The sequence below is a fragment of the Micromys minutus genome (assembly GCF_963924665.1).
Source record: "Micromys minutus genome assembly, chromosome: 26".
In the NCBI taxonomy this organism is placed as follows: Eukaryota; Metazoa; Chordata; class Mammalia; order Rodentia; family Muridae; genus Micromys; species Micromys minutus.
The window spans coordinates 10,611,069-10,636,030 of NC_137961.1; the positions used below are offsets into that span (position 1 = coordinate 10,611,069).

General features: G+C 39.1%; 1 protein-coding gene across 1 annotated transcript; it reads right to left on the reverse strand.

Annotated features, from left to right (window-relative positions):
- Positions 1 to 3,429: 3,429 nt before the first annotated feature.
- LOC308437427 (short-chain dehydrogenase/reductase family 16C member 6) lies at positions 3,430 to 22,927 on the reverse strand (the record flags this gene model as incomplete). The annotated part of the gene is made up of 6 exons (XM_080938522.1): positions 3,430 to 3,556; positions 5,395 to 5,520; positions 8,972 to 9,116; positions 9,511 to 9,610; positions 16,049 to 16,180; positions 22,607 to 22,927. 6 exons carry the CDS (start codon positions 22,925 to 22,927, stop codon positions 3,430 to 3,432), a joined length of 951 nt encoding a protein of 316 aa, XP_080794648.1.
- Positions 22,928 to 24,962: the final 2,035 nt, after the last annotated feature.

Here is a 24,962-nt window from a genome sequence, read left to right on the forward strand (position 1 = left end):
TCAGAAGTGTGGATTTGGAAAAGAAGACAAAATTGATTTGGAAAAGAAGGTTCCAGAAAGCACAAAGGATGAAACTTCAATTCACCACATGTTGAGTATTCTGCTAAGTTCACACTGGGGTGAAGAGGCCTTGTGGCAGGGATTAGTGCTCATCTGAGATGGTTTAAAACACACAGGAGGATGTGTATGGATCATTTACAAATGTCACTGCATATGCCCTGCCCCCCGTCTCCACACAGTTGGAACATCTTTGGATTCTTTTCATGGCATCCTTTAATAATCCTGGACGAACTACAATGCACATTGTACTGTGAATACTTAAAGATATTGTAAGAGGAAGGCCCAATGACTTAAGGAGACTTTTATGTCTAACACAACATTCGATTGCAAAATCAGAGCTGGAGGAGAGTTGGCTCCAAGGGTGGGGGATGAGTCGCTACCATTGGGTAGTGAGAGTCTTCCTCCTGCATCTCCTCTTTCTTCCCTTGGCCAGGTTCTAAGATGAGCAACAAGTCCATGCAGAGGTCATTCATATACATTGTTCTCCTCAGCTTCGGAATGGGGCACATGTGATGTCTGCCTTAAGTTCTCACAGACTCAATAATTTCACAGACAGAGCCTTCACATTCCAAGTGATCAGAATCATCTAGCTCCAGGAAGTCCAGAGCCTGATGTTATTCTACAATGATATTGTCCATTTATCACTCCTGTTGCACACTACCAGTCAGGGATCCTTATACAGTGTTTCTTAGAAACATGCATGGCACAAAGTGCTTCCTGGGTTACCAGGGGGAATAGAATTAAGGAATGGAGGCAATTCTTATGCAGAGAGGTAAATGGTGTTCTGTTAGCTTGTTTTATTCAGACTGTGTCAGTGCCAACAGAAAGCAGGAGAACAGACTGTGTAGTTTTTAAATACTGTAATCTTACAATATTGACCCACAATATTGACCAGGAAAAGGGGAAAAGCAAATAAAACCAAAGTCTCTGTGTAGTTAGTGGCACCCAGAAAGCTCTTGGCCTATATTTAGTAACTGTCTTAGTCACCTCTCTGTTTGTAGTTGTAGATAGCAGGTACTCAGTAAATATAGACTGAGCTAGTGGATAAAAAGTCTCTCCATAGAATACACACGGATGCAAAACAGGTCAAGTCTTTACTCACAAAACTGTCAAACATTTTATTGACTTACTGGTGTTCTCCTTAGGAATGGTTTCTTCTTCTATCAGGACAACCTCTCCCTTCTTTTTCTGTGCTTTAGTTGCATCAACGTATAAGGACCATGTCCTCAGTAGCAGGCTTGGTTGTAATAACAGGCTCTGTCACTACCAGAAAGCATATGGCGAGGCAGTGGGAATGTAGATTTCTGCCCTCACTATCACTAGTCCTTTTTTGTTGTTGTTATTATTTATTTATTTTAAAATTTTTATTGGATATTCTCTGTATTTATATTTCAAATGTTTCCCCCTTTCCCCACACTCCCATCCCCCTTCTCCCTCCATTTGTTTCCATGAAGGTGCTCCCTCTCCCAAACACCCTCTCCACTTCAGTGTCTTGGAATTCCTCCAAGGTGGCATCCATGTCTGGCTCCTGCCAGTAAGCACTTATTGGCATCAGCAATAGTGCTTGGGTTTGGTGGCTGCATATGGGATGGATCCCCAGGTAAGGCAGTCTCTGAATGATCTTTTCTTCAATCCCTGCTCCTTTATTTGTCCCTGTATTTCCTCCCATGAGTGCTTTAATTTCCCTTCTAAGAAGGACTAAGGCACCCACATTCTGGCCTTCCTTCTTTTTGAGCTTCATAAAGTCTGTGAATTGTTTCTTGGTTATTCAGAGCTTTTTAGGTTAGTATCTGCTTATCAGTGAGTGTATACCATGTGTGTTCTTTTGTTACCTTACTCAGGATGATTGCTTATAGTTCCATCCATTTGCTTAGGAATTTCATAAAGTCATTGTTTCTAATGGCTGAGTAGTACTCCATTGAGTAATACAGTTTCTTGTACTGCAATTTCTTTACCTATTCCTCTGTTGAAGAACATCTGGGTTCTTTCCAGCTTCTGGCTGTTATAAATAAGGCTGCTATGAACATGGTGGAGCATGTGTCTTTGTTAGACATTGGGGCATCTTTTGGGCATATGCCCAGGAGTGGAATACCTGGGTCTTCAGGTAGTACTATGTCCAATTTTCTTAGAAACCTCCAGACTGATTTCCAGATTGGTTGTACCAGCTTGCAATCCCACCAACAATGGAGGAGTGTTCCTCTTTCTCCACATCCTCACCAGCATCTGCTCTCACCTGAGTTTTTGGTCTTATCCATTCTGCCTGGTGTGAGGTGAAATCTCAGAGTTGTTTGGATTATCACTAGTCCTTTGATGTAAGAGAGGTTAATAGGCTTAGTATATGACCATTGCAGTGATAGAAGCCTATGAAACATGGAGGGCACCAGAAGTGCCATCGTTAGGACACTTGGGAAATGGCCAGACATGAAGTGCACATTCCCATGTTACAAGTGTTTGAAAAAAAAATTCCATGAATTGAGATATTTTAATTAAAGGTGCATTCCTGATGTTATTAAAAATAGTTTTATTTACAAGCTAGCAGAGCATAGAAAGTTCAAATGGTTTATTTTTCTTATGCTGTAACAGAGTGAAGAATTTTCAACACATTGGGAGGCAAACAAAACTGGTATGTTACATGTTTGTGTAATCTAATGAGCACGCTCAGTTCTAGTTGTACTAACTGTCCTCATATGATCATCTAAACCTCGTAGGAGTCAATAGGCAGCATAAATCACCTTCAGTTTGTGAAGTAAACACTTTTAACTACAAAATTAATATGTATGTTTAAATCAGATATTGAAAATTATCAGTCCACAGCACTGATTTAAAAGCTCATTACTAATACTTATCTCTCTTTTGGAAGTGTCTTATATTCTAAATGAGCTTTGGGTCAACTTGCATTAATGTCTTATAAGTATAGGATATATATATATATATATGATCGTATAGATCATGGGATCTATTATAGCATCCTATAGTCTTTTCAGAGTTCACTGAAAAGACTGCAACATTTTTATTTACCAAGTTGAGGAATTATATGGGAATCTGGATAGACAATATACATGTTTAGAAATATATCAATGTGGCCAAAAAAGGTGACAGATGTCTACAAATCCAGCAGGAGGGTAGGAAAGGCCAGTCTAGGCAGTATATTGAGAACCTTTTTTAAAGAGAGACAGAAAAAAGAAAAACAAGGAGAGAGAAGAAGAGATAAAGATAAAGGGCCATGGGCGAACTGTGTTCTGAGAAGACAAGCTACGTAGTTCCCGAAGCCTGGATGGCCCCAGGTGCACTGGTACAGTGCACCCACGACAGGATCCCAACAGTTCACTGTCTCAGCTCTGTACATGATTGTTATGATCCAGGCCCGAGCTACTGCTCTTTCCTTTCTGCTTCAGTCTGCAGCTCTTCTGCTCTGGCTCTCCCTGTGAATGAAGTCATACATGTGTCCACGCCAAGGTACTCACCCAGGGCAATCATCATTTTTGGAGATATTATTCTAGAGAAAAGCAGAGAAAAGTTATGATCCTTTACAACTCTTAAAGTCACCCAAGGGACTATTTTGCGAGGACTAAGTGAAAACAGCACAAAGTCTGAAAGGTGACGATTCATGTTGTGCATCTATCACTTAATGGGAGGGGTGAGTGGAAGGATGCTCCCATGTCACAGTTCAGGACCATCAACATTATGGATGACAATGGGTGCTTTTGGCTCTTCCTTTACCCAACAATCATCCCAAAGCTTTGAAAAGTTCCCGTTTCTTCCCTTGCTCTACTCACTAGCTCTTTGGAGAGATCAGACGGCTCCTATTTCCCCAGTATATACTTATTTACTAGGCAACAATAGCAAGAATTAGAATAACAGTGTACCAATTAAGATTATGTGTGGCGAGGTGGTTTCAATCGTGAGGATGGTTATAATGTGCATCTGAGACTGAGTGCCACTGCTTAGATCAAGGATTATGCCGGTTTTCAGATCACCCTGCTTGGGTCAGCCCAGTGCAAATGAACCAATAGTTTTGCATGCTTATCCTTTCTCAGGTCATGTGTAAGCATGGACCAGGAAAGAGTTTAGAAGTTGTGGCCTCAGAGAGCAGAAAAGCTGCCAAGTGTCTACGGTGTTAAGCACTTGAAGGCAGAGACGAGTGTGATGGGTCATACAGCGAGGATGTTGGCTTTCCTAGGCAACTAGGGCAGCGAGGAAGAAGAGGAAATGTGACAAGAATGTAGAAATAGTAAAGAATGTACTGTGTTTCCCAATAGCACTATCCTCGTGGTCCAGAACTTTCAAAACATCAACATGACGCCATGAGAGGAAAATTCCACCTGTGGCATATGGCAAGTCACTAAAAGTTAAAGCGCTTCTCCAGATGACCTTTGGGTTGTGTGCAGATGTGCAGGGACACACGGATGACCTGTTTAGAGTTAGATTTTTCTCTCCAAGATACCTCATTATATAGAAACTAATCTAAAATTTGATAAGCACAAAGCCCCGAACACTTCCGATTCTAAGCACTGTTCATGAGTATAATACATCGTGTGCACCCAGCAGAGCAGGAGAAGGTCCTGATGTGAAAGCTTTAGTGGTTTCATTTAATATTAAAGAATTATCTATTCTCTCTAGACTCCAGCTGTGCTATGCTGGCAAGCTTCCTGAACAGCTATTAGGGCTGTAGACAACACACAGAAGGCACCACCTACACTAGATGTGGGCCTGTGAGAATGTACCCACAAATACCCCAGACCACATTGCATTGGCCCCCAGGAACAGTTTCAGAGAGCGCAGTGAAGAAATTACCTAATACTTCAGTGTTTTCCAGAAACATCCAGGACTTTTGCCCATTATTGTAAAAGTGTAACTCTGCATTATACAAACTAAATTGGTTACAACATAAAGACATTAAAAAAAAAAAGATAAAAAAGCTGAATATGGCACCGCCTACACTAATCAGGAAGGTGTGGCAAGAGTGTTGAAAGCCTGAAATATGCAATACTCAAAAATCTCATGTAGGTGAATGAAGAATCACACATAAGCAACAACAGCAACAGTACAGCAAAACAATAGGAGACAACCTTAGAACCTCTCCAAAGCCTCCCCTGGAATTGGTGTGCTTCATGGTTCTGTGTAGAAACAGATGCAGTGTGCTTTTGAGAGGCCCAAATAACGGCTCAATTTAATTAATATTTGGAAGTCCAATAAATCTTCCTTGTGCAGCATTAAAATCTTTTGTCATCATTTTAGATAACATTGAAGTTACCTTCTAGATAATAAACTAGCAACGATTAGATGATTTGTTCACAATCAACCCAAAGGCCAATTAGGCCTTCACCAACTTACTGTTTGAGAAACAATGCAAAATATGCAAACTTGGGTATGAGGAGGTAGACTTGCTCTTCTAAGATAGCATTGAAAATTTTTCGAGCCACAAACTCCTGCTCCAGGAGAGGTAAGAGAAATGGATACCTGGAACGGCAACACAGAGGTCCTGTCAGTGGAGTGGACTTCCCTATGGTGACCAGTACTGAGTGTTGTTGAGTTTCTTTTGATTTATAATCTCATTCAATTTTAGTGAGAAAGTGTACTTTGTAATACTTTATTATTTTAAATTTTATGGACAGGACTTTATGATCAAGAAGATGTTTTCTTTTTAGCAACGTTTGAGCCGTGCTCAATACAAGTGTGAACTCTTATCACTGAGCAGAATAACTGTCAATGTTTATTACATATACTTGGTTGCGTATTTTGATCTCAAGAGCATCCTTTAGTATCTTAAAATTTTATTTCTAAAGCTATTTGCTAACTAGTTTTTAAAACGGTTATATATATATATATATATATATATATATATATATATAAATATAAATATAAATATCTCTATCAGAATCCACTTTAGATATATACCACCTTAATTTGAGTATGATACAGAAATGTTGTTTCCACACAGCTATATTACATTTTCTTCTTCTATGCCGCGATATTATCATTATATAACTACTATATTATACAATTACATATAGTACACACTGTGCGTATTACTTTATAAGTTCTGTATTTTAAGGAGGATGGAGGGACAAAGGACAACTGGTATATGTTATAGAGCTCCTCCTTGCTGGCTCTTTCTGTCTGCTGTCACCTCCCCAAACTAATAGAGCTTTTTTCCCACTCATCTTATTTGAGCTTTTAACAATACCATTACATACACATTGTGGATGACACTGTATTCATAATTAGTTCACGAAAGGAAAAGAAACATAGCTCTGCTGCCCTTTGCACAGTTATCTACCTTTATGAATTTTTTATTTTCTCATGTGAATTTTTATTATTCTCTGGTGCCACTTGTTTCATTCCAAAGAACTTTCTTGTAGGTTGGGGAACTGGATTGAACTCTGTTTATAATGGCCTTCTTTTTAAAAAAGATTTTTATTAATATTAAGATTTATTTGCTTATGTATACCTTCATGACAAGAGGAAGGCATCCCATTACAGATGGTTGTGAGCCATCATGTGGTTGTTGGGAAATAAACTCAGGACCTCTGAAAGAGCAGCCAGTGCTCTAACCACTGAGCCATTTTATCAGTCCTGTGGTCTTCATTTTTGCAACATGGTTTTGCTGGGAAAGATTTTTGGTTGATTTCTGTAGCGTGTCATCTGAAGTTTTCTTTGCTTTCATTATTTATGATGAGAGTTCAGCTTTTAATCACATCTGAGTTGAACTATTCATAATGGGAAATTTTTCTTCTTGCTGCTTCTAAGATTAACATTTTTCATCTTTTAGCATTTTGATGATGCCATGTCTATGTGGAATACCAAGTATTCATCTTTCTTGGAGCTCTTTGAGGTTTTAGAAAATTTCTAATGGAGTTTATTAGCACAAATAAAATTTACACAAATAGTAACTAAGATTTGTAGATATAAAAACATCATAGTGAAAATATCTCATAATCAGGATTTGGAATTGAATGGACAGCCACATTGGCTATCTTTATTTTGTTAAATAAAATCCATTTATTGGTTTTATGATAACATGATGATTATGTTGTCCAGCAACCTGTCCCTTTTAGTAAATAACTTTGAAATATACCTTCAGTTGTAATGGAAGACTGACCTGCAGTGGTGAGGGATCCTAGTTAAACACTGATGAAAACCCAGAGTTTTTTTTTAAAACTACTCATTTTATATACTACTAGAAAATAACTAGTATTTTAGTGTTTTCCTATCTGATAATTGGAATAGCAGTTGCCAGAAATTCTCTTGTCACATAACCAAATTCGGTTCCTCTTCTGGAGGGTAGAGACTCCTGTGTGTTTAAACTGTTTTGAGAAAACAGACAGCACAGTCTAATACATCATAATCACTGCATTTGCTGCCTTTCCTGCCTGTGTGGCAGTCTGTAGAAAGCTTAACAACAAACCAGCTTTTTTGAATACTTCAGGATGATTTACTTGCTATTTATTCTCAATTCTTTCCCAATTCTCACAATTTCTGCTGTTTTCTCCCAGTTGCTCCCTACATGGTCCACATAGGGATAAAGAGAAAAACTGGGTTGGGAAATGCCTTCTAACACACTTCTGATGCCTTAAAAAAATTCAGCAGCCGATCACAGTGACAGCCTACCAAGCTCCCGATGAAGTGTTTCTGGAACCTGAAGTTTACTAGTAATTTATTGGTTTTTATTGACAGTGTCTGTTCAATTTATCTTACCATTCACAATTTGGAAGTTGCAGGGAGGGTAGATGAAACTAGAGGTGACAGCTGCTGCCACCATTCTTTATGGATTCTGATAACCCAGAGCCTGGGAAAACAAGATCTACTGATACCAGTCCCCTGGGCAGGTCTACCTAGTGTCTATCTCTTTTAGTAGTCTTGAAGACATGGGGCTTAATGTTTGGCTGCTAAGGATCCTGGTGCTCTCTAACAACAAGTCACAAATCTAGAAACAGGAGCTGCCTATAGCTGGATTTTGCTGCTTTGCGGGTTCTTTTTTTCCTTCCGCCATTCTTCACCCCCTTCTTCTATTTTAACCCCCTAATACTAGCTAAGAGAGAACAAAATAATAGAGGGGAAAGAGGGCGATGTAATTGTTAGACTACTTTCTGCTCATTGTGGGGCATTGAGTTCCCTGGGGGCAAGTTTTGATCTTAGCCTTCAGGATATCTAATTCCTTCTTCTTGTCATTTTTTTTTCTGTGCATGTAGCCAACAGCAATCAAACATCGATCAATCAATGATCAGCCAATAGCCCACCAACTGCCCCCCCCAACTCTCAAGGTCCTGGCATTTATATATGCTCTGAGAAGTTGGCAGGATTCCAATTGTTACATAGCTGCAGAAACTAGCTACAACTGGCAAAATCATGCCCCTGTTACAGCATGAGGCAAAGTATAGTCAGCTGCTGTAGACAGTCTGAAGCAGCCCCATATCCCACACCTGAGATTAAAACGAAAACATATTCTTACAACATATCTGTGTTTTTCAAAGAAACCAAAGTCCCCTAACTGTTGCTACATCTGCTCTCCTTGCCAAAGGCCCCTCCAGAGTTGCCTTACTCAGGAACAAGTCCTGTCTGGAATGCCCTTATGACTTTCAGCCTTGTAATAGATAATCCTCCCTGTACGTTCAAACAGTGCTTTCCCATCTGTCTGAAGTTTTTCTGTCTTAACTTAATTTTATAGCTTCAATGAACTCAGAATAGTCTCAGGGTCTTTCTGCTGACTCCCTGTCTTTCTCCAAACATAGCTGACTCATGTCATACAAATTACCTCAGTCCAGTCCCAAACAATGGGGTTATTTATATTTTATATAGGAGGCAAATTGTTTTCTTAATTAAACAATGATATTTTAACAAATTCTCATTGTTAACCTGCTCTATCTTAATATTATGGTTACTATAAGAGTTAAAGAAAGAGCTCACTTACTTGGTTGTACAGCCTTCAAACATTCCAGTTTTGATGAAATAGGGGCAAACAATGGTGCTTTTAATTTTAGTTTTCCGTACCATCGTTAATTCAAGGAAGAGAGACTCAGCAAAGCCAAAGGCTGCAAATTTGCTTGAAGAATAATCTGAAATAAAGTGAGGGGCCACCAGTCATATAGCTTGGAAAATTCTCCCAATTATTTATTTAAAAAAAAACCCTTCTTTTCTCTTTTTCTGGCTTGTCCTTAAGGACAAAGTATTTTCACCCAATATGGCCAATAAAAACACTGAAATGGTTTCAATTCCTCTTAATACAAGAGTACCATCGAATCAACAGGCCCACATACACATCATTTTATGTGTTCTCAAAAGGAGGGTGTGTTTCCCAGCCTGCAACTGTGAAAAAGGTATTAGGGGTGATGCTCCTGGGCTGAATGTTGTTACGATTTCCCTTTGGGGCAGGAAGAGTCTCTCTGCATTCTGGAAGGGTCCCTTTTTTTCTGGGGGATAAAAGACAGTATAGCAAATGGAAATAGTCACCTGATAGTCCATTAATACCAACGAGTCCTGCTATGCTGGAAATACAGACCAGGTGACCATGGTTAGCTTTAATCATGGCAGGAAGGAAGGCCTTACAAGTCTAGGAGATATAAACACATTGTGGCATTAATTGATTAACTAGTTACTTTTATTATCCTGTAAGCATTTGATGAGTTTTTTGACCCACTTAGTGAACTTCTATTTAATAATCATGGCATGTTAAATTCTAAGGTAGCACAGAAGTAGGAAGTGTACAGCTGCTTTGAGTTCATTATATGCTCAGATATAAGAAACAATGGATACTTTCTTTGTCCTTTGAAATCAACTAATTTAACCAGAGCTTTCTATACTCTTTGGTTTGATATGATTGTAGAAACTTTTAAAAGTACTCTGAGTTCTTCATATAATTTTGACAATGTGCATTAAAATCAATCCCACTTACATTCCAGACTTTACTATCAGTACCATTTTCCTTCACTTTCAGAAATTAGCAGAGATGGAAGAAATTGCTAGGGAAGATGGATTTAATGCAAACGCTGTGTTGTATGGTAAGAAGGACACTTTGAAATAGTCTACCCTGACTAACATATTTGGTTTGCTTTGGTTAACTTCATTCATTCATCTGTAAGTGATAGCATTAGTCCACACACCACAGATGCCCTGTCCTTTCTCTGACTCCTGCTCCTCACACACACTCAGGGAAGTTTCACGGTATTTACTAAACCCCAGTAATAGGCATCAATGAGAGGAGTGGCCATTGGTCCAGTGAAGGGTTGTTTTCCCAGTGTAGGAGAATGCTGAGGTTTAAGAGGGAGGTTGGGAGAGGGAGCACCTTCATGGAGGCAACTGGTGGGGGAGGGGAGATCAGATTAGTGGAAAGGGGATAACATCTGAATTGTAAATACAGAGAATATCCAATAAAAATAATTTTAAAAGATCTTAACATTTATTTATCCATTTATTTGTTTGTTTGTGAGCATGTGTCTTCAGGTATCCCCCTTTGCTTTCTATTGCTGTGATAAACATAAGGACTAAAAACAAGCTGTGGTTTCTGTTCAAAGCTCACCTGAGGGGCAAAACCAGGTAAAAGGTCAGGGATATTAATTCTGCGCTCCTTGTCCACGTCTAAGTTCAAGTTTCTCATGTCACCATTTTCTCAGCTCTGCCAGTCTACTGGCTCAGAACCTAAGTTCAGAAAAAGCCTGGCATGGTCTGTCCTATCATTGTTTCTAGGAGGTATATGACTTTTGACAATGTCATATTTTCACAGTGGGGTCTTTGAGAGCCTGCACAGATGTGCTCACCTGACACAGAGAGGCCACTGGACCAAAAACAGCATCTTAGCTTCATTTTGTATTACCAGCCTTTGTTCTCTGGCTGCTATACCAACGCCCGAGTTTCTGCTTCATGGATGACAATTCTGTTCTGTCATTTCCTGCTTACGTGCACTGTCAATGAAAGGGTCTGCTCCTTGTGCTTATGGTCTCTTCCTCTTTAAATGATAGAAATCTTGTCATGACTGTGGTGTTTGGTTGTGGCCGGATCTGATTGTTGTCTTGCAGCTCAAAAGCTTGAAGGTCCTAGTTGAGCCCGATAGGCATTTCCTACGTCATCACTCTTTAGACTAATGCAGGGTCCAGAAGCCCAGGCAGAGGTTCCACTATGGTACCGACTTTGTGCCCAAGAGCTCATGCAATTTTCGAGAAAGGGAAGTGAACAAAAGGGTTGACAGTGTGGGTCAGTGCCACTTTGTTACGGAAGCACAGGCACTGAGGCAGAGAGTGCTCCCAGGTGTGAGTTCGAGATCCTTGGTGTCTGTAACAGTCTGCAGACATCCAAACACCGCTGGGACCAAGTGTCCAGGGGCATCTGTAAGCCACTCACAAAGGTCTAACTGTTTTCAGAGTCTTATTTTGTGCCGAGGTTGGATTTGGTGCTAGTATTCTATATTTTCAGTTGAAGACAAGAATGGTTGGGTATTTACAGAAGCCCTCCGCCCTTATCCAGAGAGGATGCGTCTTAAGACCTTTGTTAGAGCTGAAACCTTGGTGAGTATTAAATCATATGTGTAGGACGCATCTTCCTGTGCATATCTACCTGCTTATGATAAAATTTAACTTATCAATTAAGCAAGTGGACAAACAGCAGTGACTAGTAGTAAGCTAAAACAAGTATAATAATATACTGTGACAAAGTTATGTTAGTGTGACTTCTCTTTGTTCAAAATATTTTTGTGTATTATGGATATTAGCAACTTTCACATATGATTTTTTTCTTACTAAAGGAAATATTTTGTCTTGTTTCTGACATATAAAAATTGGCAAAAATCATTGACCTTGTACTTTTAGGCCATTTTTAAGTGAAATAAGAGTTCTTTGAGGACCAGCTGACTCATTGGATTGGAATGATATGTCTAAGAGTTCACCATACTACTCAGAATTGCATATAATTTAAAGGTTGGGAAAGCCCATTTTGGACTTTACCCATACTTTATTGATGGGAACTTCTCTTCATTTTTAAATTGGATATTCTCTGCATTTAATTTCAGATGCTCTCCTGTTCCCCCAATTCCATGCCCCCTCCACCTCCCATTGCCTCCATGAAGTCACTCCCTCTCCTAGCCACTCTCTCCCACCTCAGCGCATTGGCGTTTCCCTACACTGGGAAAACGAGACTTCTCTGGACCAAAGGCCTCTCCTCAATGGGGACGTCTAAAAGGATGTTTTGAAGATAAGTTTATGATAGAAATACATAATTTACACTGTTTCAATGGGTATTATTAAGGAAAATGAGTACAGAGAAGTGTTCATCTAGCAATCATTTGTCAAGAATGCTTTTTAACTTTGTGAATCTTTTTGTGTGCTTGTGTATATGTGTGTGTGTGTGTGTGTGTGTGTGTTGTGTATATATAGAGCTAGAGGTTGATGTTAAGTGTCTCTTGAGTGTTCTTTTTGACTTACATCGTTGAAGTAGAGTCTCTTACCTAAACTCAGAGCTCACCAGTTTGACTTACCTAGCCAGGTAGTTTGCCACTGGAATCTCCTGACTCTGCTTGTCCTGTGCTAGAATTACAGGCTGCCTGAAGTTTGTTTGCTTGGCATTTATGTGGGTTTTGGGGATCAGAACTCTGGTTTTCACACACAGGAAGCACTTTTACCCATCTCCTCAGCCCATGAAGTATTTTTATTAATACATCGTGTGTGTATAGGTTGTTATTATCTATATTAAAATAGTGGTGTAAACAAGTCATACTTGTTCTACAAAAGGCTGTGCCTAATTTGCTCAATTTTTATATGTAGGTTGTGATGTAAAGAATCATTAAATTCACTTGATTTTATTTTATTGCATTTATTTAAGGCTTTTGTTTTCCCTGCATAAAACCTATTGAATGATCTTCCTAAGCGTTTCCCCATCTTTTCATAGGTTTGAAAAATTATTTTTATTTTTATGAAAAAATTGTTTTGATTTTCATTTTCTATTTATTCATATAAAAAGGGATGTTTTTACTACTGAAACCAAAGTTGGTGGTGTTGACCTTTTTTTGACTCACATATGTGGATTATCTTGTATAGTTTTGTTTTCAGCTTTACCTCTTTGACAACCTTTCAGCCTCACCAGAGATTATACTGATGCACAAATAGTGTCAACTTTAATGACTTAAAGTTTTTGGAGTTGCATTAGTTGGGTAACTATATGAGAATTTTATCCATAGTATTTTAAAAGAAGTGAAAATTCATATTGTAACAGGCCCCCAGATTTTAGTAGGCTCTCAGATCTTAGTGCAGCCAATCCCATCCTGGAAGATTCAGACTGTAAAACTCAGCAAGTAGATAGCACCATCTGCTAAAATGAGAACAAAGGCCTAATCCACTAAAGCCATAGTCCTGGGTAAGACTTTAAATACACAGACCTTGCTTTTTGGCCCTGAAATATGTTAACATGGAATATGATTTTTATGCTTAAAAGCTCACCCCGAGAAAGCATCGATGCTACAGTGGGAGCCTGAACACCCAGTATAGTTGTTGATTGATTGGTTCATAAAGATGTTCTATTGCCTTATAGCCATATATGAGCAGCTTTCTCTGGTGGGTACCCCACAGCAATAGTAAAGACATATTTAAATCATCAAACAGAGTTTTGGCTTTTATAAATGAACTACTGATGCTATCTTATAGTCATACTGCATAGCATTTACCTCCAACCAGTAGTTATGGAGAACTGCACCCTGAGCAGGTTTTGCAGGAATGTTGGTTCCCAGACTCCAATAGATACCAAAATTCAAGGATATAGAAGTTTCTTATATATCATGATAAAATGTTTGTGTATAATCTGTGAGCACTCTTTTGCAAATTTTAAGTTATGTCTGTTACTTATAACATATTATTCAATGTTAGTGCTATCAATATATTATGTTTTAGACTGTATCATTAGGGAATAATAGTAAGATAGTGTGTATACATGTTTTCTCCAGATGCAACATTATTTTTCAAATATTTTCAGTTAGTGCTTGCTTGAGTCTATAAGGGATGAAGGAAAGAGCTAGGGAAGGATATTTAATATAAATACTGTTTTATTTTCTGTTGAATATATTGATAGATGAATGGGGAAGCACTTTACCTTTATTCTTGACTTATTTATTTAAAAATTATTGCATACACAAATTTTATATAAGGACATTTTTGAATGAGTTTGAAATCTTGGTTTATTTATAATCTTATACTCCTCTATTTAGGAAGCTGTAAGTACATGCAAGCTAGAGTGAAATTCGTTGTCAATTCTTTGTGCAGTATTATGAGAATCCAGTGAAAATATTTGTGGGTGATAGGGAAAGCAGTTTTTTGCAGACCAGGTAGCTTAACACTTTTGGGAAAAGAAATCTCTCACTAGAAGTGCTACAGGCAGAGTGTTTGGAGACATCTGTTATGAGTTTGGTCATCAAGCTTTGGCGCAGATGAGTCCAGTGCAAGGAATCAACATATACATTTTAAATCTCTCAAACTTTAGATATGAATGATGATTTATCTCTGTAGGGTTTGGATGGAAGTGGATACATTAGTTTTATTGGTTGCTCAGAATAATGCCTAAGTTTGCTGACATACACCACGATGGCTTATGTGTGTTTATTGAATTCTTTTACTGTTAATTGTGTGAACCAGTAAGGCCACACATGTACTTAGAGCACAATATGAAAAGTAACAGGCTGAATGACAACAGGAAGCCAAAGAGATGAGAGTCAGGAGGAAGAATTTTGTCAGAGGACCCAGCTCATGCCTAGACCCTCTGAGGAAGGTCTAGTGAGTATTTCTGGAATAAACTGAGCATGCGTTGAATGCAGAGAAGGTGAGAGTTTAGAGACAGATAGCCAAGGCTATTTCTGTGTCATGGTAGGGTTTGCAAGCTATGTGATGTAAGTGTTCTCCTCTGAAAGAGGACTGTTTGACCCTTACATCAAATGAGATTGTTTGATTAATACCAGTGGAAGTATCACCTTGCTTCTATGCGAAGATAAGTTAGGAGGCATCAGGGTTGAAGATGGAAAGCCATGACAAACTGTCAGTTAACAAAAGAGGTGGCTTGAACAGCTGGCATCAAGGATGGAGGGATACTTGGGCATGACTTTCATGGCAGGCAGGACAGTGTTTTTAAAAGAAGAAAACCAGGGTGATTTCTATGTGTATAAAATGATTAGGATGAGTGTAGATACTAGACCCATCTATCAACATGAATGGCACTTACCATAATCCAGGAAAAGGGCTAAAAATGAAATGAACAGGGAAGGGAAGTAAGAGCTTTGTAGAAAAGTCTACGGAAGACCCAAAGTACACAAGCACTGTGTTAATTGTTCTCTTAGTATTGACTGAAATACATTTGTGAGCTCCAGTGTGATTTTACACCACTTCTTGGTGACCAAGTGAAAAATTTTGAGTTGCAGTTAGTAGCAATTAGATGAAACATCTGTTCCAAGGTCTTTCAGCAGCAAAACATGGAGGTTCTGCTACTCTTGGACAGTCTCCGTATTGTGTCCCTGGCTGCAGTCACTTGAAGATCCCGTTCCCTGCACTCTCCACTGGTGATTATTTTCTGTCACAAGTATAGTCCCTCTAGTGGAAAGAATTTTGGCAATCCCAGCTTCCTTCAATCTCTAACCCCCTCTGTAGAGTGGCCCTGTTCAAAGCCTTAGTTAGCCTCTAGGCATGGGTGGCTAATTAAATGTACACTAATTGTTATACATTATATATTATTATGAAAGAGCATAAAATAGGAATTTAGCTCTTTATTCCCATCAATCTTATTTTGAGTACTTAGCATATTAGGTAGCTGAGAGAGGACATTTTCATTGACAAAGGCAAGACATCCCTGGGAATTTAGTGTAGGGCCAGAGCAGGAAGAAATAGTCCAGGCTAAGTAGAGCAGAGAACTCACCTGAGCTGTTAACAGAAAACAGAAAAATGCTATATTTCATGGCAAATGACAGAACAGTTGCTTCTGGAAAGGCAGAGAGTTCTGATACTTGCTAATATACAGGAGAGAGACTTACCCAGAAGTGAGAAATTGCATTGACAAGAAATGATTTCTCCACCAAGTGATCCGGGGTTTCGAGGAATGACTTTCCTGTCACAATACCTGCATTATTAACGAGAATGGTCACATCGCCAACTTCTTTTATAACCTAGCCAGAAAGGAGAGAGAGAGATATGGCATTGATTGAAATGTTAAACTCTTGACATTTATTTTCCTAAGTCACATTTTCCCTTGTTTTACTCAAGTGTAGTTATGGAGTGCACAACGTGTTGGTGACAGATAAAGGTAGTGCCAAGGTTAAATTGCCTACTGACACTTAGCTATATTTAATTGTGTAAAGAGACTCTATGATGTCCCTACTACTATGAAAACACACCTCCACTGTTCAACCACACTTGCCTATTACTTCCTTAATTTATTTAATTTGCTTTTGTCTCTTCATGAAGAAATCCATCAATTTAAAAGTAATCCTATGATACTTTTTGAAAGAAACATTTCTATTTGGAAGTTTTGCTTAAAGAACACTTTCTTCTTGAGGACAAGCATGGACACAGAGGCAGCTCATCTGGTGTTGGGAGTTTCTTGGATTCCTTTGATGAACAACTTAAAAAGAGGTTCCTCATGCCAGCTACTGGTTTGTCAGAGACTCTATCTTGCTGGGAGCATTTTCAGCCCAAGTCTCTTCATTGAAACTATATATGTTTAGATACATTATATGTGTTATCTATAACATTAGATAAGTAAAAATAACATGATTTTAAGGCTTTACCAAACATCTTTTGTGTTATTTTTTTCCTCCCCTCATCTAGATCCTTCAGTGCTGATCTTCCATCACTGTAGCCAAATTCAGTCATTGCCACTTATAACCATTTTCTTCTTAATATCATTTGTATATTTTTGGTGAAGATACAATGTACCCTGGACACAACCTCCTAAAAGCCTCCCCCCCCCCTCGGACTAGCTTCCATAGTACTGGAAGTCACTTTGAAAGCTGCCAAGGGAGGGAGCAGCTAATAGTAATAGTAAGAACTAGCCAGTTGTGATACTTATAAGCCACAGCAATGACCATCAGGCCAAAATATTCCTGTGGGTGCCGCTCACGTCTTTCCAGTAACCAAAAATGGTCTAATTAGATGTAAGGCCCACTTAACAGAAAGAAAATCATTCTTGGTAGTGGCAACCTAGCCAGTTAGAGGGGCTATTGAGATAGATAATTGATCGTAGAGGGTAATATACTACCTCGGCTTTACCAAGCCAGTGTAATATAAGCATTCTAAACATTTATCACTATATTCACAGATAAGTGTCCTTCTCTTCCTTCATCAAAGAAGCGTCTTTTTGCAACAGATAGAGAGTATTGCAGAAAGCATATCTAGTCAAAATACAGAGAACCTTTGATTGTGGGTGCCCAGCTCCCACTGATATTTTACAATATACCTCTTACGCTTATGGCTCAGGGAACATTGAGGAAGAGGGAACAGAAAATTCATAAGGGCCAGAGGAACAATTCAATGTGAGATTATGTCTCCTAGAAATAGCAAGAGAGCTTCACCCATGAAATATCTCAGCAATACATAAGCCTACATAAGACCTGAAGAAGGACAACACCAACAGAGATATTAATAGGAACCGGGAGATCTCATGTGGCCCTGCTTCTAAATAAAGACTACTAAGGCTCAGAAATTGGATATAGTACTACCTGAAGACCCAGCTATTCCACTTCTGGGCATTTACCCCAGAGACACTTTAATACACAACAAAGATATATGCACCACAATGTTCATAGCGGCTCTATTTATAATAGCCAGAAACTGGAAGGAACCCAGATGTCCTTCAGAAGATGAATGGATACAAAAATTGTGGTACATATACACAATGGAGTACTACTCAGCCACCAGAAACAATGACTTAACCAAATTCTTAAGAAAATGGCTGCATCTAGAGAATATCATCCTGAGTGCAGTAACCCAGTCACAAAAGAACAGACATAATATGCAGTCACTGATAGTGGGATGCTAACCCCAGAGGCTTGCACTCCCCCAGAAACAACTCACAGACTGTATGAAGTCCAAGAAATAAAAAAAACAAAACAAAACAAAAAAAATTTACAAAACAAGAAAACTTTAACTATTTCCATGTTACATTTTGTTTTACATGTACTTTAGCTCATTGTAACTATTAAGTTTTCAAGGCATACAACCAAACCTTGAAAAAAATCAAGTACTGACTAAAAAATATATTTATATAGTTTTATATAAAAATTATGTTAAAATCTGAAAAAAAGTACTGACAAAAATGTATAATTTTAAGCAAAAAATGCTTAGAATCTGTACATTTATCTTTGTTTTGTAAAATAAAGTTGTTAAAAACAACAACAACAACAAAAAAAAAAGACTACTAAGGAATGCTGAGAAAGGGAGAAATAGTCTTTCCTAGGAATCAGGCCCCTAATTGGTCTTTGGTGTGTGTGTGTGTGTGTGTGTGTGTGTGTGTGTGTGTGTATAAAACATTGAAAGAGAAAGAGAGCATCAGTTTGAAAGGAAGCAAGGAAGGGAAGGGGAATAATATATTTATATTTAACTTCAAGAAAGAAAAGAGACTCACAAAAGAGCAAAAACTCTTACTGTATATGCACATATGACATTACAAAAAATGTACTATTTAAGTGCTCAGTTTGATGAATTTAGTAAAGCCATATACCCACATAACATCTACTACAGGGAATATAAAACACCACATTTCTAAGACCCCCAAAGTTTTGTACATCTTCCTTCTTGCATGGCATATTTTAGATGTGGAAAGTTCCCCTAAGGCTTGGTATTCAATTTGGTGCTTTTGGGACATGGCAAAGCTCTGTGAACATGTGACTTCCCGATGACTAATTTCTATAGTCTTCAGCTCCCTGTTTGACTAGGGCAAGTCATGCTTGGAATAAAGAATCCCAAACAATGGTGTATCTGTTCCTGTGCTGAAAGGTTTTTTTTCCCTTTGTGCTTTGCCCCAAAGACCAGTTCTTATCTCAATATTATCTTCCAGTAAGATTTTTACAAACTTCAGAGCTATCCCATCTGTTTCTTGAGATATGGCCAACATTTTCTGTTGCATAGCCCACTAAACATCATGAGTCCTGTGTGGAGCAAAGCATATTCCAGGAATATTATGTAAAGTGTGTCTCACCTCACCCCTTACATTTTGTCTCAGATTCTACCTCTGTAGGTCACAGTGACAAAGCTGATTCACTGTGTAGTAAACAGGTTAGACAATGACCTAAAATTTTTACACAGACATACAGGCAGGCACATTTACATACACACACACACAGAGAAAGAGGGAGAGAGAGAGAGAGAGAGAGAGAGAGAGAGAGAGAGAGAGAGAGAGAGAGAGAGAGAGAGAGAGGAAGGAGGGAAGGGGAAGGAGGGGGAGGGAGGGGGAGGGAGAGGAGGGGGAGGGAGGGGAGGGAGAGGGGAAGGGAGGGGATGGGGAGGGGGAGAGAGGGGAGGGGAAGGGGGAGAGGGAGATTTCAAATCAAATTTTTTGAGGGGGGGGGGGGAAAGATACAACTACTCCTTCTTTTCTCTAGACAAAAAGCATTGCCTATCCTAACTTTTCTAATTCCTGGTTCATGCTATATACTGAGCCTACCAGTTGGTGAGACTTTTTGGACCTGTCTGTCTGCCTGTCTGTCTGCCTGTCTATCTATCTATCTATCTATCTATCTATCTATCTATCTATCTATCTATCTATCTATCTGCTGATAGGTAAATGAGTTAATATGCATTGGTATTGGAATTAGACCTTTCTACTTTGGAGGAAGGTAGATCTAAGGAAAACAACCACAGAAGACTAAGTTGTAAAGGACATCTTACTGGTTTAGTGAGACAATTAGTGTAAAGAAGGGCTCAGTCTTAGACTAGTGGGGGATACATGGTTAAAAGATGGAGAGGAGGAGGTGGAGTTTTCTATATAAAATCACTAAACATTTTAGGAATGAATAGTCACTGATATCACTGCAGGTGAAAGTCCTGCATCTGAGAGTCACTGCAGCAGGAGGAGTTTTTATCTAGATCATGGAATTTAGTTTTAACTCTACTTAGAAAAGACATTTAAGAAAGGCATTGTTCTTGCTCATGGATAAAAAAGTAGGCCATGGGAAATTAAGAACCTGCCAAAAGACTCACCACTTCTGAGAGGACACTGACTCACATCAAATGTGGAGTGACATACAATACTTGGCTTTTACACAAATTTGTTCTTCTTAATCAAGATTATAGCCTTGGCTTGCCTCAAACTCACAATCTTCCTGCCTCACCCTTTCCAGATCATGGCTTACAGTCAGTCATGTGTCTCTATGTTTGACTGCATTAGTTGACTTTACACACTGGAATTGAAATTTATTTTCTTTCTCTGCTTATGGAAAGCTAATTACTCTGCCCTTTGGAGTACTGCCATGGTAACTGGGTCTCTGCCCATTTCTAGAGTAAGAAGAATGTCTGCCATTTGTTAAGTCTTACAGGTAAAGTATTTGGGTTTCCTGTACTAAAGTCCTAACTACAAATAAGCCAAAAACAAGACAGAGGGGGTAAACTTGGAAACATGCTACTTATAAGAAAGTGACAAAGAAGAAACCTTTCAGATATACTACAATGGAAAATATATCTAATTTTTTAGAATCCTTTTCTACTGGACACCAAGGAAATTTCAACCAGAACAGAATGCTTTGTAGGGAGATGGTGGTGTAGGAGGCGATGATGTGTTTCAGCATAAGGAAAGATCGGGGAATGCTTGCATCGTTCACAGCTCACTCACTGGTGATGCTCCTGTGATAAAGTATCAGGGATTCTAGGGCTGCTTTAGGTTCATTAGTTTCCGGATACATGACCTGGATAAGTTCCTTCAACTCTTTCTGGGTCTGTTTCATAATGGACAAAATAGCAAAATAGTTCCTGTTTCATTGTGATGTTTGTATATGATCAGAGATAGAAGCAAAGGTTTTTTTTCTGGATGCCCTGAACTGACTGGTACCTGATTCTGGGACAGGGTCCCCCACTCATTAGATTACATTAAATTCACCTAAATGCATTCTGCTGGGAGCTCTTTCTGCCATGTTTCTTTCCCTTCTGATTCCCCCTGTTCTGTACCAAGATGGACTCAGGGAGCTCTTATGGTCACATTGTTATTTTCTGTCAATGAGTTACAAACACTCAAATCTTGTGGGTCCTCAAGCAAAGAAAGAGGAAGAGGCAGTATGAAGCAAGAGGTTCAGAAAGTGTCACAGTGTGGGAACTCAGTAATTAATTTTGAATAAATTCAAAATTGAATTGCACATACAGAAATTGGATTGCAAAGAAATCTCTCAGGGGTTCTGTGGTTCAACTGTGACTCTCAGCTACCTGCCATGACTCTGTCTCCTGCCCATTTCTGCCTTGTGATCTTGGGTAAGCTACAAGGTCAGTGCTTCATAGCTTCTTCCTCAGTTTAACAGGAATGGTGATAGCAAAAGACATTTCATAAGGCCAAGGTGTGTTGATTACTGGGTTACGAGGTACACAATTGCTGGAAAGAGTAACGTAAGATAAAAATAATATAGTCGCTACTTTTATATATTGTTTTACTTTGGCTTGTTTGCTCAAATATTTTGAATCAGCTTTGAGACTCTTACCAAAGGCTGGTACATTAATCTTTTTTTTTTTTTTTTTGAGAAAGCCATTAATCCCATAAGTTCAGCTGCTTCCCTTCATAGGATTACTGTAGTCTAGGTTAGTAATATGTCTGCTTCGATCATGCCTGAGTCATAGCAGGCAAATGAAATGTTTCTATGCTCTGGATTCCTTTGAAATAATACAAATTATCCAGTTACTACATAGCCTATTTTTTTTCCTTAGGAGACAACAATAACGGTGTCTGGCTATAGTTTCTCCTCCCTTCTGCTTCACTGATGTTTCCATTGTTGATTCCCTATGTGCTGTGCTGTGCTGTGCAAGGGGATTGTGGGTAAAGTGAAGCATCTCACCCAAGGTTAGACAATACCAGTAGGTAAACTGTGAGAAGAACTTTTGTATGTCGAGTGTTTTCCCCTTTATGCTCCTTAAACTGTCTTCCAAAAGCACAATGTGGCAATAGGTTTGCCATAAGCTGGGGTGGGATTTCATTGCCATCAAAGTCATGGGACAAGAGGTTGTTAAAGGTACATACCATTACCTTGCCAACCACTCATTTCACAGATACGGAGACGGGTGTCGAAAGGTAAGGAACACGGTGAAAGTTGCACAACGAAATCAGGAGATCTGGAGCTTGGCAGAATGTCTACCAACCGCAGATGAATCCCTAAGCAAAGCTGCCAGACAGGACTGGGCTCTGAAGTGATACTCACTGAGCAAAACAGTCAGGCAGCATTGGGCTCTGAAGCCAGGCCAGGCCCTACTGGGCTCCGCTGCTTTTTGTCGTAAATACGAAGTCAGACTTAAATGAACAGAATTAAACTCTAAGTACACAGCAATCTTTGGGAGAGCCTAGTAAGAGTGCAGGTTAGAAGCAGTTTTCCCAGAATTGTAGCAAGAAGCAGCAATAAACTCACCTGGGTAGCGACTCTGTAGACCTCGGTTCTGTTGCTGCAATCACATTTATAGGCGAAGACTTTCACATCACCTTTTTGTTTGACCAGTCTACATGTTTCCATATTGCCTTCTTGATTAATGTCCCAGAGGACTAAAGTGGCCCCGTGGCTGGCAAAATGCATAGCCAGTAGCCTTCCAAGTCCACTTCCAGCTCCTGTTATAAGTACAATCTCTCCAGAAACATCCTTTTTCTTTTTAGGAATTACCTTGAAAACTAAAGATTCTAAAAAGTAATATAGAAACTTCCCAAAAAAGATGGCTGTGTCTGCCACTGCATGCATGTTGATCGATTGAAGCAAACAATGTCCTAACAAGGGGAAAAGTAACTGGTAAGTCCATCTCATTACAACTTCTGCAGTATAGTGCATTGTTTAGTACAGGAGCTTTATATCTAAGACAGTATCTTCAAATTAGAGATTTAGTGCAAATTGTCATAACTGATGAGTAGTAAATTACATAAACAATAATCACGATAACATTTGTCAACAAGAAATATCTGAATTATTAAATTCCATGAACAATGATTATAAGAACACTTTATGTTAATAAGAAACATCTTAATTTACAGGACACTCATTTTTCAGATAATGTGACTGATAGTTAGGTCATGGATTATAAGAATAGCTTTGTAGTTAAGGACATACAATCTTTATGCCTTGAGCCATTACATGGCAAGTAAACTAAGACTTAAGATACTTGGTCTAACCATTTTTCTACTGCAGTGTCTCAGTTTGTTTTCTATTGTGATAAAGATCATGAGCAAAGTAACTTAGGGAAGAAAGGGCATAATTTACCTTACAGGTTACAGTCCGTCATGAAGGGAAGTCAGGAAAGGAATTAATGGTAGGAACTTGAGGCAGACACTGAAGCAGAGACCATGGAGGAATTTGCTGCTGATTGGCTTGCTCAGCCAGTTTTCTTATACAATCCATGACCACCTGCTCAGGGGTGGCACCATTCACAGTGAGCTGGGCCCTCCCACATCAATCACCTAGTAGACCTGCCTGCAGGGTAATGTGATAAAGGCACTTTTCCCAACTGAGGCTCACTTTTCTCAGATGACACTGGCTTGTGTCAAGTCGACAAAACAAAACATCCCCCCCAAATACCCAGACAACACAAATGAGTCACCTTAATGATTTAGTAGAAATGGTCTTCCACTTGGCAGCTGTTTAATGTTAATATAGAAATAACATTATACTACAAATAAAGCCTCTGTATCTTTTCACCTTATTCATATAATGATTTTTTGGGAGGGACAAGCTAAGTATAGCATTGCTACTTTATACTGAAACACAAAATATTAAGTAATTTTATTGGGCTGTCACATGGCTAGGTTAGAGCAGAAATCTCTCTGTCATTCATGTCTTTACAACTAGAATAAGCTGCTCTTCAAACCCTCAGTTACTTAAAAAAAGAATTATTTATTTACTGTATGTACGTGAGAACACTGTAGCTGTCTTCACAGACTTCAGAAGAGGGTATCAGATCTTGTTACAGATGGTTGTGAGCCCCCAGTGTGTTTCTGGGAATCTCTGTAGTTCTTTTAGACAGAAACAATTCTGGGTCAAAGTGTTGTTTTTTTTTTTTTTAAGATTTATTTATTTATTTATTTATTTATTTATTTATTATTTAGTATACATTATAGCTGTCTACAGACACAGCAGAAGAGGGCATAAGATCTCATTACAGATGGTTGTGAGCCACCATGTGATTGTTGGAATTTGAACTCAGGACCTCTGGAAGAGCAGTCAGTGCTCTTAACCACTGAGCCATCTCTCCAGCCCTGGGTCAAAGTTTTTGACTGTGGGATGGCAACCCCATCCCTCACTTGATGCTGTTTTTCTTCTGGAGGTGGACGCTACATGTATGTTCCTTCTCCCCACTGTTGGGCATTTCATCCGAGGTTCTTTTCCTGCGAGTGCTGAGTATCTCTCACCCCCAAGGTTTCTGATACATTCTAGAGGGTCCCCATAGCTCCTAACTCCAGAGGTTGATACATTCTAGAGGGTCCCCATAGCTCCTAACTCCAGAGGTTGATACATTCTAGAGGGTCCCCATAGCTCCTAACTCCAGAGGTTGATACATTCTAGAGGGTCCCCATAGCTCCTAACTCCAGAGGTTGATACATTCTAGAGGGTCCCCATAGCTCCTAACTCCAGAGGTTGATACATTCTAGAGGGTCCCCATAGCTCCTAACTCCAGAGGTTGATACATTCTAGAGGGTCCCCATAGCTCCTAACTCCAGAGGTTGATACATTCTAGAGGGTCCCCATAGCTCCTAACTCCAGAGGTTGATACATTCTGGAGGGTCCC